The sequence below is a fragment of the Colius striatus genome, chromosome 4 (genome assembly GCF_028858725.1).
Source record: "Colius striatus isolate bColStr4 chromosome 4, bColStr4.1.hap1, whole genome shotgun sequence".
Lineage (NCBI taxonomy): Eukaryota > Metazoa > Chordata > Aves > Coliiformes > Coliidae > Colius > Colius striatus.
This window is the reverse complement of record NC_084762.1, coordinates 43464013-43480967: the sequence shown is the minus strand read 5'-3', so window position 1 is coordinate 43480967 and position 16955 is coordinate 43464013. Positions and strand designations below refer to the sequence as shown.

The 16955-nt window shown below is 39.9% G+C and overlaps 1 protein-coding gene across 12 annotated transcripts in view; it reads right to left on the bottom strand.

Annotated features, from left to right (window-relative positions):
- The window catches only part of PPP4R1 (protein phosphatase 4 regulatory subunit 1), a 69065-nt gene that overhangs the window by 50892 nt on the left and 1218 nt on the right, over positions 1 to 16955 (bottom strand). For 7 of the 12 annotated variants that reach the window (XM_061995078.1, XM_061995080.1, XM_061995082.1 and 4 more), the window contains one exon: positions 1106 to 1241. The exons of 1 other annotated variant lie outside the window; for it this stretch is intronic. In XM_061995078.1, coding sequence (XP_061851062.1) covers positions 1106 to 1241 — 136 coding nt within the window. Of the gene's footprint in view, positions 1 to 1105; positions 1242 to 16955 lie in introns of those variants that run through there. 4 more of the 12 variants (XM_061995081.1, XM_061995085.1, XM_061995079.1 and 1 more) reach the window with 2 other exon arrangements.

Genomic DNA, 16955 nt, shown 5'->3' with positions numbered 1-16955 from the left:
GAGGAGGCCATGCCCCGTGCGAGGGACCCCATAGTCACAGAAGCTGTGACTGTGGAGAAGAACCCATGACAAAGAAGTTCATTAAAATTATGCCCAGAACAGGTTGTGTCCCCTGTGAGGGACACAGGTGGTGGGCAACTGCATCACCACTTTTCTTTGTAATATTCCCTCATTTTTTCTTATAATTATTCCTTTCCAACCTGTTTTGAACTTTGTTCTATTACACTGTTCTTATTTCAACTTACATGGGCTCTTTTCCATTCTTTCCAATCCCTTCCCCGTTCCACTGGGAGGGGGAGGAATCATGGGGTTGTTTTTCCTTTTTCCCCAGTTGAGCAAAACCATGACAGAGCCCAAACTAAACTATGTTAAAGTAAAACATAAAACCTCAGCCTTAATGTATTTTATGTATTTCCGTGCCTGTTTACAGTTACAATTAAAATAAATGCTAGCTTTTAATTTCTCCATTCCATTGCAATGTCTGTGCACAGGATGGGGTGTGAGGGTGCTAGTCTGAAATATGCTGTAATACATGTGCTTTTAAATGAAACAGTCAGCTCAGTGGCATTACAGAAATAAAGAGGAGGAAATGCAGCCCACAGTACTAATTGTGGCAAGACTTTCTTTTCAGCAGTTTTTGATTTTCAATAACCAGAAGCAGCAATACCCAAACTGTAACCTACAGATGAGGATGATCCTGCAAGCCACTTTTTGGGTTCCCTCTGGCAATCTACAGTGCTGTTCATTGTCCTGTATTCTGTCCAGTATTTTCTTATTTCCACACAGAAGTATGGATACAGCTCACTATTATCTTCTAGTTCTGTCTCAACACGAATGCTAGCATCCACAAAAAAAACCTAAAACGATGTGGTTCAATTAATGAAAAAGTTCAAGGAGTTCTGCACCACAGCTGCTTAAAAGGTAAGCAAATGTTTTTCTGTTATCGTTAATATTTTGCTCACTGTAAGTAAGAAGAGTATCAGCAAACAGAAGGAGTGGAAACAGTAAAATTGTTTGTATTTCATGCAAATTAACTTCAGTCAGATTTGAATTAGATGAATAGTTTGCATACCGTTAGCCAGAGAGGACATTTTTAAAAGCATACCTGTTAAATATGTTCTCACTTGCAGCGTACTTGTCCAATCTTCCCAAAGGCGTCAACATTTCATCTTGTGAGACAAAGTCCAGGGCTGAAGGTATAATAATCACATCAGACTCTGAGCTGTAGTCATCCACACCAACTATCAGAGACATCAGAAATATTCCTTATAATCACAACAGTTTAACACTAAAATGATGTCTGTTGTTGGTCTGAAATACAGAACTCTAGGGAAGGTCCCACTGACAACATATTTGCTAACTGCATTACATCACTCCCCCTAGTTTTTCCCAGTCCCCATAAAGCCTTTTCTATACAGGAGTGATTGATGACATATAAATTGGACTAAAAGGATTTTGAGTAATTTTCTCTAAATTCTAAAATACGTTTCATTAACAAGGTTCAGGATTTTTTAGCTGACAAACAGTATCTCAATAACTTCTTATCAAGCAAATATTGTTTAGCTATTTCTAAAGTTAGTATTTTGAAGACGGATAGACTAAAATCACAGCTACAATTAGCCCAGAGAGAGTTAACAATACCATAATCAAATAGAACTTTTTTTTTTTTTTTTAAAGAAAAATCTAAATTGTGCTAAAAAGTTCAGGTATGTGTTACTATATCCAACTGCCAAAAAAAACCAGGCACAATTCACGTCTTGCACAATTATTATCAGCACATCAGTAGGGAACTTTGTATAAACAGATGCCTTTATCAACATGGAACCACAATGAAGTGGAAAAGGTGTCGATCATCCCCGCTCTGCAGAGCTCCTTGAAGCATTAGGATTTGAACTATCACCTAAAAAGGTTCCATATGCCCTCTGAACTGCTCAAAAACTCAGTACTCATAACAAACACACAACATTGCCTGCAAATGCAATCACTTACTTGCAAGAACTTTCCCAGGTCACCTGCTTTACTCCAGAAAACACAACACTAAGTATACTACAACTATTCCTCAGTCTAACCAAGTTTCTCTGAAAAGTCTTTTGAAAACTAGCAAGTAGAGATAGACAGAAAACAGAGAGATCTAGAAGTTCAACAATAATTTTATTTTCAAGTGCACTCTACCGAGCAAAGAAAAAATATTATTGCCCTCTTACCTTTCATACAACTATACTACGTTACATAAATTGGTTATCAGACATTGTACCATTACCTTCAATATTAACACCAAACTAGAAGAGTAAGCTTTTTAGACCTAAACTGAGTTAACAGCACCCCTCCATCAACAAAACTACCATTTTCTAGGTAGACAATCAAAGGGTATTTTTTAATTGGTTATTAATAATTTCCAGTCTTGGAAGAGGGCCCAAGTTCTGTAGTTGCTGATAGGACATGAAATCTTTGCCAGAAATTGAATAAGAAGTGATGGGAAAAGAGCAAGTGCCGAAGAAATATCTTGGAGACAGGGGTAAGGGAGAAAGTGTGCTAGCAGACAAAGTAGATGGGAAAACAATCTGGGGAGCCAGTGCTCTTAAGATGTGCCTAAAGTAGAGGATAAGAAACTGTATTGGATTTGGGTTTGGTTGGTCTTTTTGTTTGTTTGTGGGTTTTTTTGTTTTCTTTTCTTCAAGAATTGCTTTTACTTGCAAAAGAAAGGTGGTAGAAGGTAAAAATGTACTCATAATGCAAGTTGGGACTTTATGTCAGGTTAAGCTGGCAAAGAACAGGCTACATCCTCTGACAGGCTCATAGGCCTAACCCAATGAGATCCACCTAAAACCAGAGGTCATCCTGTGTTTATAGTTATGTCACACACCTTTCTCACAGACTAGTCTTTCCAGATAGATTATTTCAGTTGAAGGTATCTACAATGTTCATCTAGTCCAATTGCCTGAACACTTCAGGGCTGACCAAAAGTTACAGTATCTTGTTAATGGCATCGTCCAGATGCCACTTAAAACACCAGCAGGCTTGGGAAAATGATCACCTCTCTGGGAAGTCTGCTCCAGTGTTTGATCATCCTCTTGGTAACGAAACATTTGCTAAAGTCCAATCTGAACACCGCTTGGTGCAGCTTTGAACCATACCTTTCACTGGATCCCAGGAAGAAGAGTTCAGCACCTCCCTCTCCGTGTCCCCTCCTCAGGAAGGTATAAGAGAGCAATGAAGTCACCCCCCCAGCCTCCTTTTCACCAAACTAGACAACCCCAGAGTCCTCAGCTGCTCCTCATTGGAGCTCCTCACAGAACATTTTATTGTATGTGAGCTCCTGCTATTGGAGAGATTAACTCAAGACATACTTAGAAGCAATACATACATTCTGCAGCATCCACGTGAGGTAACTTACACAGATATTTTGCATTCCAGGAAATGAACTGCATTTTAAAACGATTATAATTGTGTCTTTCATTAGAGTGTTAAACCACTGCACTCAGATAAATTTATAAACTACAGAACTTAAATTAATACAGTTAAGTTGTGACATAACTGAGGAGAAAGAATTCTAATATTCAGTCAGATTAATCCTATGACATTGTTCTATTTTCCTATTTTGAAGCGTTGATCACACTGTAAGTTTAAAAACATCAGCAGAAGAAACTATGTCAAAATACCAACATAATTATTGTCATCAGTTGTGAGAGACTGTAAGAGAGAAGATTGTCTCAAACAACCAGGATCCACTGCACACATGTTACCAGTGTTTAAGGAGGGTCTTCAACAAGCACGCCACAGATACAGGACAGGGCTGGTGGGAGGTGGGGTAATGGACAGCTTCTGGTGTCCCCTCTACAAGTTTATAGCAATTGAACAATGTCAGGGAGACGAATCCTGCACATTTATTCATGAAGCTCGCTCCCCTGCTTTCAAAAACAACCCTGATCCATCTGCTGCATTCAAGGTTGCCCTTGACCATGAAAGGGTGCTGTCAGTCAATGCTGGGAAGGAGGATCACAAGACTCACAAAGCTCACTGACGTGTTTTCCTGAAAAGTCCTCAAACTCACACTGCTCTTGCTCAGTGGCGCCAAAAAACCCAGCCTGTGGGAGTGGGCACCCACAGTGTCAAAGGAGGAAAGACTAAGCTACAGTTGGCACACCCCACCATCCTGAGTTCAACACACCACTGGAACTTGTGGTGGTCATCTTTCTGTCTTCTTTCTTTCTTTCCTGTCTTCTCTCTCCTTTCTCTTTACCTTTCTGCCTGCCTTGCTGACTAAAGAAGTTCAGGCAAACCCATTCATCACTAGGTGCTCAATAAATCGTTTGCATTTTCCATTGCCTTTGACTGCACCTCTGTTTGTGTCTCTGGTTATCTGATTCTCAACAGGAATCTGGAGTGAGCCCAGGAGGTTCATGACATTTTTGGCATAGTTGGCAGGAAACCCTCAATGACAAAAGGCAATTTCTTAAGAAAAAGAAGGAGTCCTTATCTCCAAGAGATAAAAGGGATAATTCTGAGTCACCCTCAGGTGCAGGACTGGTTGATTTTTAAGAATGTCCTCCCTGCTTGTGAAAACAGGAACAATGTGCCTTTCTCCCTCTGGCATGAATTGGGCATGACTACATTGACAGGACACCCCAATCGCTGTAGACAGCAATGGATAGGAATGCAAATGAGGCAAGGGAGAAGCCTTGGTTTGCACAGTACCAGGGTCAGCACAACAGGAAAAACAAGCTGGACAACATGCAGAAAGTGAGATGGTCCATTTGTTCCAAGATTTGATAACCCCTGTGCAGGAACAGTTAAAAGTGGAAACCAAATCTCTTACAATGTAGATAAGAAGAGCAGAGGCTAACAGTTATCTCCAGCAACAGTGAGCAGATACTTACGACGACTTAAAGGACAGGGAGAGCAGTGTTTTTACAAGAAGGCAAAAAAGGATATTGGTAATGATTTTGTCTCTACCCTATGCAGGATCTATATCGCAAAGAAAATAGTGAAGGAGAATGAGGTTATACTGAGGCCTCTGATTAAAACCAAAGTCCAGGTCATAGAAGAGTCCAGCAGACTAATACCCGGACAGTGCCATATTCTCCAATTGAATTGGCTAAAATACAGGAGAAATTTTCTTGGGGGTCTAGCAAATCAGAGACTTGTGAAGAGTCTTGCTTACTGGAGGAGACCGTGAGGAGCTACTGGGGTCTGGATGTTTTTCTGACTACATGGGATCATCAGAAACCTTGGTCACTTTCTCAGCAAGTGGCTTATTTGGCAGGGGTAATAGACTACATAGAGAAGCAAGACCCTTATGTAATTGAAACTCCTAATGCAGGGCATCTTTCAGACACAGTGTACAGAAAACTGCATGCCTGCAAGCTATGCATTAAAAAGGGGAAGATCTGCAACATCCCTTCCCCTTGTAGAGAGTTCCCAACTAAACTAAATGCATCCCTTAATTCAGGGCTTGCTTGATGCAGTATGTGGCTCAGTTACAAGACTGTCAACAACTGAGATGGGGCAGAGGAAACATCGGGGTAAAACATCCACCCCCAGCTTGGGAGTCAAGGCTGTGAAGCAGTTAACAAATTATAATAACACTGATTTATTAACTTCTCTCATTATTGGAGAACTTATGGGCTTCACAGGTGTTGAGGAAATGAAAGTAAAGTTTCATGTGCAAAGGGCAGAGCACTGCCCTTCCTTAAGGAGATAAAGGGAGGTATGCCCTCTGAGTGGAAGAGCTGTCTAAGGCAGTTCTAAAGGAGGCCATGAACAGGGTCACCACCCTCAATGTGAAAGCTTTAGGGAAAGTGTGAGAGAAGGGTAACTTTGCACCACAGCTTTGACCCAGAGCAGACTCTGTTCCCTCTTATGAGAATGGAAGCCCCCCTCAGCCCCTCCCCCCAAGGGGAACCTGCTCAATCTCTGAGAGTGAAGGCTCACAGAAAATCATACAGGCAACTTGGTGGTGACCTTGAACGCATGGTTTTTGCAAGCAGCTTATGGGACATGCTGAATTCTAGTCCCTATACAGAGTATGATTACTAAGGAATCATCAAAGGCTGATCCTGTATATATTTACACAGACTCTTCTGTAGTATTTAAGACATCCGTGGGAGATGCTACAGTGATGGAACCCAAGACATGGTTCACTTCTCCCCACACCCCAGTCTATCCAAACTGATAATGGTAGCCACTATAGTAATGGGGTGGTACAAGAGTGGGTAAAGGTTGAAGGGATACAGTGGGTATTCCACACTCCATACTATCTGCAAGCCAACAGGAAACTGGTGTCCCAGCTGTGATACCAGTATAATTATTTTTATTTATCTATCAAATGCATTTAAAAAGTGAATAAATAAATGGTGACTATTATATTAACCACTAAGTTTACTTCCTCCACTGTGCTCCTCTTAACCTCTACTTTTAATCTATATCCCTCTCTTTCTGCCTTATATTTATTCTCCCATTATACTCCAATAGTGAGCAGTTCAATGTAGATGCCGTCTTAGATGGTGCAGAACGTGGCAACTGCTCCCTCCATATGTCTTGACACAAACGTACACAAAAAAGATGACTAGATATGTGATGTCATTGATTTAGTGTACTGAATGTTCTGATAATTTTTGCCTTGTGAAGCCAGTTAAGTCAAACCAATAGTGTGGAGTTGACTCTGGGCTTGAAATGCTTCTGCTACTGATGCTGAGAAATATTTATTATTTAAATATTTCCAGTATCTCAGCTCATAGTCACAAAGGTCATTCAAATGGCAGCACCCTGATAAATGCAACACTAATACCAACATGGAAGAGAAGGGTGATAAAAATAAATCAATCAGTACATGAACAGTATATAATTCAAGTTCTGTTTAAGCTATCTTACATATTCATTTTCACTTTCAACATCAGGCCATCCAATACAAGTGAAAAGAGGCATGGCCCAGTGGACATTCCATTCTAACAAAGCCTCTCAAATGGACGTTTGTTTTTATCCTTATCTAAAACACATTAAGAACATACTCTGCATTATCCAATAAACCAAATGACTTTGATATTCCCTATATTTGGAAGGTTATTTAAAAAACCTATCAAAAAGCATGTTAACTGAACATTGTCTCTTCATCTCTCCTCTGCTTTCCACCAAACTTTGAGCACTTGCCCAAGTACCACAACACCTTTAGCAAGTTTTACAAATTCAAAAAAACCCACCCTTCGACACAAGTATACTGGTTCTGGCTACAGCAAGTTAAAATTCTTCACGGTAGCTTGGAACGGGCTATTCTGTGCACCTGCAAGCTATTCCTGCTCAATGGCAGGGCAGAGCAAGGAACAGAAGGCCTTGATACTGTGTAAGAACTGTTGAGCAGTAACTAAAACATCCCTGAGTTATCAACACTAGTTTCAGCACAAATCCAAAACATAGCACCATACAAGGTATTACGAAGAAATTTAAGCCTATTGCAGCCAAAACCAATGCAATAAGTCGTGGCTAGTTTAAATGCAGAATGTCCAGACCCATTCCATCTTCAGAATATAGATCAGGCAACATGGCCACACGTTACTTTCCCAGCGTAGAAAAAACATCGGCCACTTGTCCTATTTTCTCCACTTATTCAAACCAGTAGTCCAGACCAAATGCTTAAAAGGCATCTGACCTACGAGACAGCACTGGAAACTAATGCAAGCTCAGAGCCTAACCACCTTTTAATCTGGTCTTACATGTTCACACCATCACGCAAGAGCAGTAGAGTCAAATTTAGGAGTTTCTATAAAAACACACCCTCCCAGCAGTTTAAATCAGTAGTGGTGATGGGGGGAGGAACAGTAATTCCACAACAGTGTGAAAAGCCATTACAGTGCCCCTAATATCTGTACAGATAAGCACTAAAGCAGAGCAAAATGAATAAATGCATTGATTTTTCTAGACTAAGCAGTTCATAAACTTCTCTTCAAAACTCTACCCTATTACCACCAAACAAGGCAGCATCGCATAACAAGATAAGCACTGTATTTTGCCTCAGTATCAGACTACCGCTGACCTGTTGCATGACACAAGCCAAGTTACTACTCCTCTCTGTACCTTCATTTCCCTGTGCAATCATGTATTTGACCATTTTTTGTAGAAATTGTTCAGGCTGTCTGTCTTGCATCTGGTCCATACTGTACCCAGAATATATTAACACATCCTGCTTTAAGTTCTCCTGTTTCTCTTGAGTTCTCCTCTGTTTTATGGTAAGGATACAATTACTTGCAAAACTATAAACTAACGTGGACCATACAGCAATCTTGCTGAGACAGACCATATTTAGAGGTGCTTAGTGAACCACTGACAAGCTTGCTTGAGCATACAACAATAAAACATAAGTCCCATGTAAAAACTGGTCCCAGCTAAAATATAATCCATAGGCCAATTTTCAAGCAAGCTGATTTTTCTACTACATATCTCTATAGTATCTTTCACAAAGACCGTGATCATACTATGTCAGGTGCACAAGATCATGTTTGAAAAAAAAAAAATACTGGTATTGTTTTATTTAGTAATGCAGGACCTCTTTGCCACAGACTACTCAGCAGCAAGGTCTACATGTATTCTTTTTTGTTACCCTGTGTCTGCTTCAGGCTCCATGGCAGAAACATATTCTTCCTCATTTTAGCAAGGAAACTCAGTAACAAGACAATAGGTATTCTAAAAATGAGCAATTTTCACTCCTCAAAGCTGAGAAAGACTTCACGACTTTCAACAAATACTGTAATTCCATCATTTCACCTTCTGCATTCCTAAAGCATTCTCAAGATCTATTAAGAAGTGTCTACAGCAGTTGCTACAGGTTGATCTCATAAAATGAACTCACTCAACTCTAATGCAGGCTATTTGCTACAGTCAACATATTGTTACCATATTATGTTCAGGTTAATGCAGCACTTACATGCAGAAAGAACTTGAGTCTGTTCTGCTGTTCAAGCAAGTAATTTTTCTGCTTAATAGCAAGGTAAAAATAGTAGTCCTACAAACCAAAACGTTTCACATCATAATCACAAAATAATAGCCACAAGTTTTGTTTTAAGTCACCATCCTCTATGCTATGAGAGAATAAATTCACCTTACATTCAGATTTCTGAAGTGCACAAGTAGCATTCTCAGCCTTTCAATACTTGTAAATACCTTCCTTTCCATCTCACTTTCTGTAAAAAGTATTGTTTTGCACACAGATGTTCTGCAAAGAAAAATCCATCTCAGCACAAACATGGAAGCTAAACATCTAGATTTGCCCATGGTTAGGAACTCATTACTCTCACTCTTTCATCATGTGTTATATTCCAGCTTCTCCGGTTCCGCAGTGGCATGTCAGACCAAAGCAGCGGTCACACTATTTCAGCTTCACTTGCTACCACAGATTCATTGCACACTGTTTCAGTAACGTTAACCAAGAGCTACCACAATGACAGTTACACAAATATTACAAAATGTGTTTGTAATGCCGAGTTCCACCATCTTGCCCACTAGATCGTAGGTGTCACTCACTGGTGATCATAGATCCCACCATCAGAAAGTGGCAGCTGATTTTTCCACAAGCCACTTAAAATATATTGTCTCTCTTCTCCTGATGTAGTCTGAGACTGAAAGTGCAAATGATATATGCTGGAAGTTTAACCTGATATTGCAAATATTCTCAGAGAAAGTTTGAACAATATGTGACTCGACTCAGCAAAATTACAAAACAGGAGAACAAAAGTATAACAGGTATCTACCGGCAAGTGATAATAACAGAATCTTAAGGGTTGGATTACAGTTTGTCCACCATATTGGTAGAAATAAGAACCACATTTCCTTTTCTTTGTGTCTCCCCTCAATTTCCCCTTCAAACATAGAGCTCTATTTGCTTTCAGCTTCTTACAAACAGGATGAAGTCACCATACCTGATGCACAGATTTTGGCGGGATTGGGTTTGGAGGTAGGGGAAATGGAGGACAAAGGTAAAAAGCAAGGAAGAAGACAAGAGGGGAAAATGCAAAGCAGCTCCGAGACAAAGCTCTGTGCTAACAGCAAGGCTCACTGCATTAGTCCCTATGTAGCACTTTCATATCAGTGCTTGCTAACAGCTTGAAGAGCAGATAGAGCAAATCTTTTAAAATAAAGCTTTGGTACAGGCTTGGGGCAGGGGAGAAAGTTTAGCAGATGAAAAAAAGAATGACGGAATCAAAATCAGCAGCTCTTTACACACAGAAATAATGCATATATGGCACAGCATATTTACAAGACCCACTAGACTAAAGGTAACAGACTATTTTTCATTCAACAAAGGCCTTCTAAAAAAGATACTGTTATCAAGCATTAGAGGAAACAAAGGGTGATACAAAATTCTTCATGCAAGAGGCATAGGTACAGCTACAAACACAAGCAGCACAGAAAATCCTGATTTTCTCTGAAACAAAGGAATAGCTCTATCTCCTATTTGCACAACAGTCGAAAGTACCTTCTACTGGTTAGCAGTTCCACCTGCAACAAAAGCCAGTCTTAGAAACAAAGAGAAGGACATCCAAGGTAACTGTTAAGACAGTCAACAGTTTACATTTTTGTCTACCGATTTCCTGTTGGGTGCACCTCAGGCCCATCAGACTATACTCCCCACTGTTTAATTCCCTCTTTTCTCTTATGTCTTCCAAACAATTGCATACAATTAAGAAGAGTGGAATGAGGCTGGAGTGAAGCAAAAGTAAGCCAGTGCAAACAGCAAGCTTCTCTAAGGATTTTTGGGGTTTTTTTTGTCCTTTACAAGCTCCTTACAGTCAAAGAAAGGTATCCACCCTCTGTCTGCAGAGCCCTACTGTTCGTGGGAGTTTTGATTTGACTCCATGACTGAGAATTTTGTAGCATTATGAAGAGAATCCTACTTCCACCAAGATGTGCTCCCTGCTCCTACCATCACAGGACAAATGCATTTACTGCATTGGGGGCCATGCTCAAGTTCTGCCCTCTAGCTGGGCATCTGGTACATAGAAAAACACCAAGCTTAAACTACACATGCCTTAACCTTTGACAAACTGAGATGAGATCATTATGAAGCAAGCACCTGAAGCTCAAACACTCCAAAGGCTTGTTCTAGCTTTGCAACACTAATGTGACACCATGAGTTATGACATATCAGCTACTAACCCAACTGCTCCAGTTGAATCAAGTGTTGCACAGTGAATTAAATGCTGCTCCACTGTGCAGTTACTTCAACTGGCTTAATCACAGTAATTGAAATACATTCACTTGGGCTAAATGCTGCAGAGAAATGCTATGGCTAGTACATCTGTGACCTATAAAACATAACTCTGAAAGGTAACTCACTTTCAACTTCCTAATCGTACTTCTCATAATCCACTTAATCCCAGACAACACTCATGTTTGACAGCATTCAAAACTCTTGGTGGGATAAGCCTGCATGTTTCCATTAATTCTGTAATTCTTTACACTTTTCTTCCTTCCACAACTCTCCACACACATTTCCTGTCTGCACTCAGTATACAGTATAAAACTGGACTATGGAAGAAGACTGAGCGGTAGAAAATGCAGTGGATTCACTCTTAGAAAAAGAATAGTCATGGGTATTCATTTCAATGTTAGTTAAAATAAGAGTTTCCTCTAATAAAACATATATACAAGCAAGTATCCCTACAGACTAATCATGCTATTCCTCCTGCAGCCTATGGAGGAAGGAAAAGGTGGCCTTTCTTCCGTTCAAATATTTGGGAACACTTCAGGCACTACGGCAACAAGGACAAGAAAAAAAACTAAGATGACTTGTTTATCAGATAAAAATGCTCCAATAGTTTGCATCATCACTCATATAGAATGTCACTTTTCCACATTGACGTATTTAGCTTTTACAGAAACTGTATTGCAGAATAATGCATATTTATTGTACTATTTGCTGCTTTATTTTTACCTTAAAAACAGTAAAAAAAAAAAACCCCAAAACCCAACACTCTCAACTCTCAGTGCAGCTGTTCTGTTGCTGTGAATTAATACCCTTAAACTATTTTGACATTTTGTTCAAACTTATGCACTGGTATAGTGGTTTTGCCTAAGCCAGGTTTTTTTGATAGTGGGGGGAGCTACAGGGGTGGCTTCTTTAAACAATGAGCTGTCAGAAGCTTCCCCTGTAGCTGATAGAGTCAGTGCCAGTCAATTCTAGGATGGACCCTGCAGCTGACCCAGACCTGGCTAATTAGAGATGGATGTAACGCCTCTGTGAATAATGTATTTGAGAAGAGGAAGAAGTTGCTGAGCATTTCCTAAACTGCAACAGCAACAGGGAGTGAGAATGTGAAAACATCTCTGCGGACACCAAAGTAAATGCAGAAGGAGGGGGAGGAGGGTGCTTAGGCCCTGAAAGAAAGACTCCCCTATGACCTGTGGTGAGGACCAAGGTGAAGCAGGTTGTCCCTGCTGCAGCCCATGGAGGCCACTCACAGCCTGTGGAGGAGCCCATGCCAGAGTGGGTGGATGCCTGAAGGAGGCTGTGACTCTGTGGTAAGCCCACAGTGGAGCAAGTCCTTGGCAGGACCTGGGAGTCTGTGGGGACAGAGCAGCCCACACCCGAGCAAGTTTGCTGTCAGGACTTGTGATCCTGTGAGGGACTCAGGCTGGAGCAGTTGGTACCTGAAAGACTGTTTTCCCAGTGGATGACTCACGTTGGGGCAGGATGTGAGAAGCTGCCCCTGTGGGAGGCTCCATGCTGGAGAAGTCTGTGAGGAGCTGTAGCCCATGGGAAGGACCCATACTGGAGAAGTTAATGGGTGACTGTCTCCCATGGGGAAGGACTGTAGCAGTGGGAAGTGTGAGATGGCTTCCCCCTGAGAAGAAGCAGCAGCAAAGTCTATCTGTAATGAACTGACCGCAACTCCTATGCCCCATCCCCTGTGCCACTGGGGGAAGGAAAGGGAGTCCTGGGAAGAGTGAGGGGGCGGGAGGAGGTGTTTTACGATTCAGTTTTATTTCTCATCTCCCTGTTCTTACTGTGCCTTTAATAAATCAAACCTTTTTCTCCCCAAGTTGAGTCTGTTTTGCCTCTGATGCTAATTGCCGAGCGATCTCTCTGTCTTTATCTCAACTCACAAACCATTCATTATATTTCTCTCTCTCTCCTGTCCAGTTTAGGAGGGGGAGTGATATTATGACTTGGTGGACACCTGGCTAAACCACCACAACTGGACAGGATTAGAACATCCTATTGTCAGAAAGAACTGCAGCATCCCATAGAAACCAGGAAAATGCCACATAAACTTTTCTTATGCTACACCTTCTAAAGCAGACAGAGAAGCCCTGATTTTCTGGGTTCCTTTAGGGGCAGCTTTCCCTGCCCTGCTCTTCCAAAGATGGAACTGTTATCAATAATAAACTTTTTTCAAAAAACATAAATGCAAAACAATACTAAAACCACTTACTAGATGAAAATTTATTTTCCTTCCTGATTTAAATCAGAATTAAAATAGTACGTTTAATAAAGCTATCTTTCACAATCTGAACTGTAATTACAGAGGGCTCTGTTTTTCAGAATACACATCCTGCACACATCAATGGACAGACTGAAAGAAGGCAACACTACAGTAGTCTGATTACATCTATCTGTACCAATCAGTTCAATCTTCAGAAACATCCAGGAGGAGGAAAGCAGAGGGAACACAAACTATTTAGGAAGAATCACAAAGAATATTTTACTTATCAGCAACACATAATTCTCCAACCCTATGCATTTGCTTTTCAATCATTTTTGTTGCTTATTTTCTTTTCTGTTCTACACTTGACTTGTACAGTGCATTATTCTATTTTGAGTTTTTGTATGCACAAAAGATCTGAACAACAGCCAATTCTTCCCTGACTTCCTTTCATATACTGTGCAAGATTTCAAACAAAAGATTGAGGAAGCCAATAATATAAGTAGCATTATGGGAAACTATCCAGCTGACACAGAACTGTTAGCTTAAATTTTGCCACCTTACAGCAGCCCGATGGGATGGGGAGTCCTCTGAAGGCTTCCACTTTTAATTCTCACACTATTGCCCTTACAGTAAAGGGTTTTTTTGCCTCAACAGATACCATGCAAGGATTCTCTTTAGGTTCACCTTCATACAAATGAAACACAAGATACATTACTTATTTGGCAGGTTAGAATCAATAACAAAGTTGTCTTTCATAATACAAACTTATACTCAGGAATAAAATTACCTTCTGAATTTTCAGACAGAATACATTCATTGTTTTGGGGTTGGGTTTTTGGTTTGTTTTTTGGCTTTTTTTTGGGGTTTTTTTTTTGCTTTAAACTGCAAAACAAGGATAAGCCACTGGCTGAATATGAGAGAAACAGAATTTATTTCATTATTATCATAGCCCCTGATTTCAGGAGCTACCTCTACAGAAGCAAAATATTAGCTAAAATGAAAGTACTGAAATACCATGTGTCAAGCTATGCAACTACTTAAAACACAGTGTGTGTAATGTACCATCAGGTGTAAAGTATGCACTCACCTGAAAAAAAAAAAAATAAAGATCAGAGCTTTCCAGTGGTTACCAAGCAACCAACAGCAAAAAATATGAAGCTTTCAAAATAGAAATGAAAACCAAAGCTGAAATTAATTATTTAAAAGTCAATCCAGCTGGTTTATCAACCACTCTCTAAAAGCCTTTCTTACAAAAGCTCCTGTTTAATCTCTGACCCCTTAAACAAGTAAGCAAAAAGCAATTTTAAAATAGATGCCTTTCACAGCATATATTCTGAATGTCCCCCACTACTCCAAAAGCAGATTTACTACTATGTGTTGAAATCCATGAATGTTTCATATAACCTACATATTTATTGAGCCCTCTTTGGTAAAAAGCAAACTCTTTGACAAGTAACTAGTGAATCAGTACTCCAATGATATAATAATTTACTGGTTTATATCTCAGGTTAATTAGCATCTGGTGAGTTGGCACAATAAATGAGGGGAGGTACAAATCATACAGTTGTAGAAGTTGTTGATTAAACTCCAACTTTCCAGAAAATTACTTAATTCCAGAGACATTAAAGACAAAGATCCTAAACCAGCTGTTCTCAACTCTGCAGATGTAAACTGATACACAGATGCTTGGTTCAGTACTTTCAGCAGCAACTGGACTGTGCATTGCTGAACTTTCTCCTACTGTTTTAGAACATGACCAATAAAAGGCATCTGTTAGTCACCTTAACGACTGTTTCATTTTCTTTTGTATTTTTATTGTATTAGAAAACAGTTACTCACACTGCAGATCCTATCAAAAAGAACTCCACAATTTTGTGATTCAGAATCAAACCTAAATTCACTGATGAGCTACAAAGGAATGCCTGAATCTAGTAAAACGCCCTAAACCATATGCCTAATCAGAGATCAAGCTTCAGATATCCAATCCAGATCTGTACACATTTATCAAGTTTTAAACACTCTTGCTTTCTGCACTGTACCATATAGATGCTTTGCTATTGCTTGACACTAGGTCAATTTAAAAGCATGGAGATTTATTAAAAGCTACATTATTAATTCTTCAAAACAGCTACAAAATTGATCTCGTCTCAGGCTTTTCTTATAATTAGTATTATTTTACATTTACCAAGAGTACAGGTATGCCCACACATCTTTATCCTTGTTTGTCCTTAACTATAGCTTAGCACATTTAATGGCAAGATCACAGATGCATAAAACCTGCCAGCACCTCCAGTTTTCTCACAATTGTATTCTAATAATTCAGGAACACACCTCTAAACAGTGTCTACTGCTTGAAAGAACTGTAAATACTTGAAATATTTACAACAGAGAGGTACTGTAGGGTGGGGTTCAGGCAAAAATTGCAGCTGTCTTTTTTTTTTAATTGCTCGTTTCACACATGCAACCATGAAATGTAATCCCAAACAATGCATCAATTGGGAATGCTTTCAGAAATTGTGCAAGTCCTGATGTACATAGATGTAGAACATGGTTATGTCAAAGCAATACCACTGCACAAAACCCAGAGCTTTTGACTAAATATGTACAGGCTCCTTGGTCTGTATTGTTTTTCTTTAGCTCAAACCCATCTCACAAGAAGAAAACCAGATAAAATTTAGAACCATAAAAGACATTGTGTGTCCAGACAGCACACATTGATTCGTACACATTCCTGGTTTTTCTCCTAAAACAATACATCCAAGTACTGAGATATTCGCTTTCATCTGCTGCCATCAAAATCTCTGTAATTGTTATCATTTCAATTTTCAAATTTCTATGGTTCCTGCTTCAGGATATCCTCATCTGGGCTGTGTCACACCTCCACTCCTATATATTTTTGAAGACAACACCATAGTGTTCAAACCACTACCAGGAACCCACAGGTTCAGAATCATCTCTCCAATGACTACACATAAGTGTTTCTTCACCTCTCATCTTACAGTCAAGAAAAATCGTAATCTAAGTCTAAAATTAAGAATGTACAGGGTTTTTTTAAGTGTGTCACTTCTGAAAAAGTCTCCCTGTAACCACACAAAGTTTTAGAACAGCTATGCTATCAACCTTAATTTCAAGCCATCAGAACTTAAAGGAAACAATAAAGCCTTGCAAAAAGTCTCTCTTTGTGCAAAGCGACGCACAATAAATGCCTTTTCAACAAAACATTGGATAAAAAAATGGAAAAGATGTAACAAGTTAAATTCTGGAAAGTTAAAATAGCCCTCCCCTAATACCATAAGCTATAAATTGAGAGGTTTTTTTCCTTCTGCAACCCAACCCTGCTGAGCAGCTCACTGTGCAGACTGCACAGCAGACAAGATACCTTCAGACAGCAACAAGGGTCCGCATGCCCACGGCAGGCTGCGAGGCAGACGCCTGCGTTACCAGCAGCCTCCATTTCCACTTTCCGCCCAAAATTCATCCTCCTCCGCCTTCAGAAAAAAAAAGCGCTCCCTCGGTATTGACATCACCAACAGACGCCTT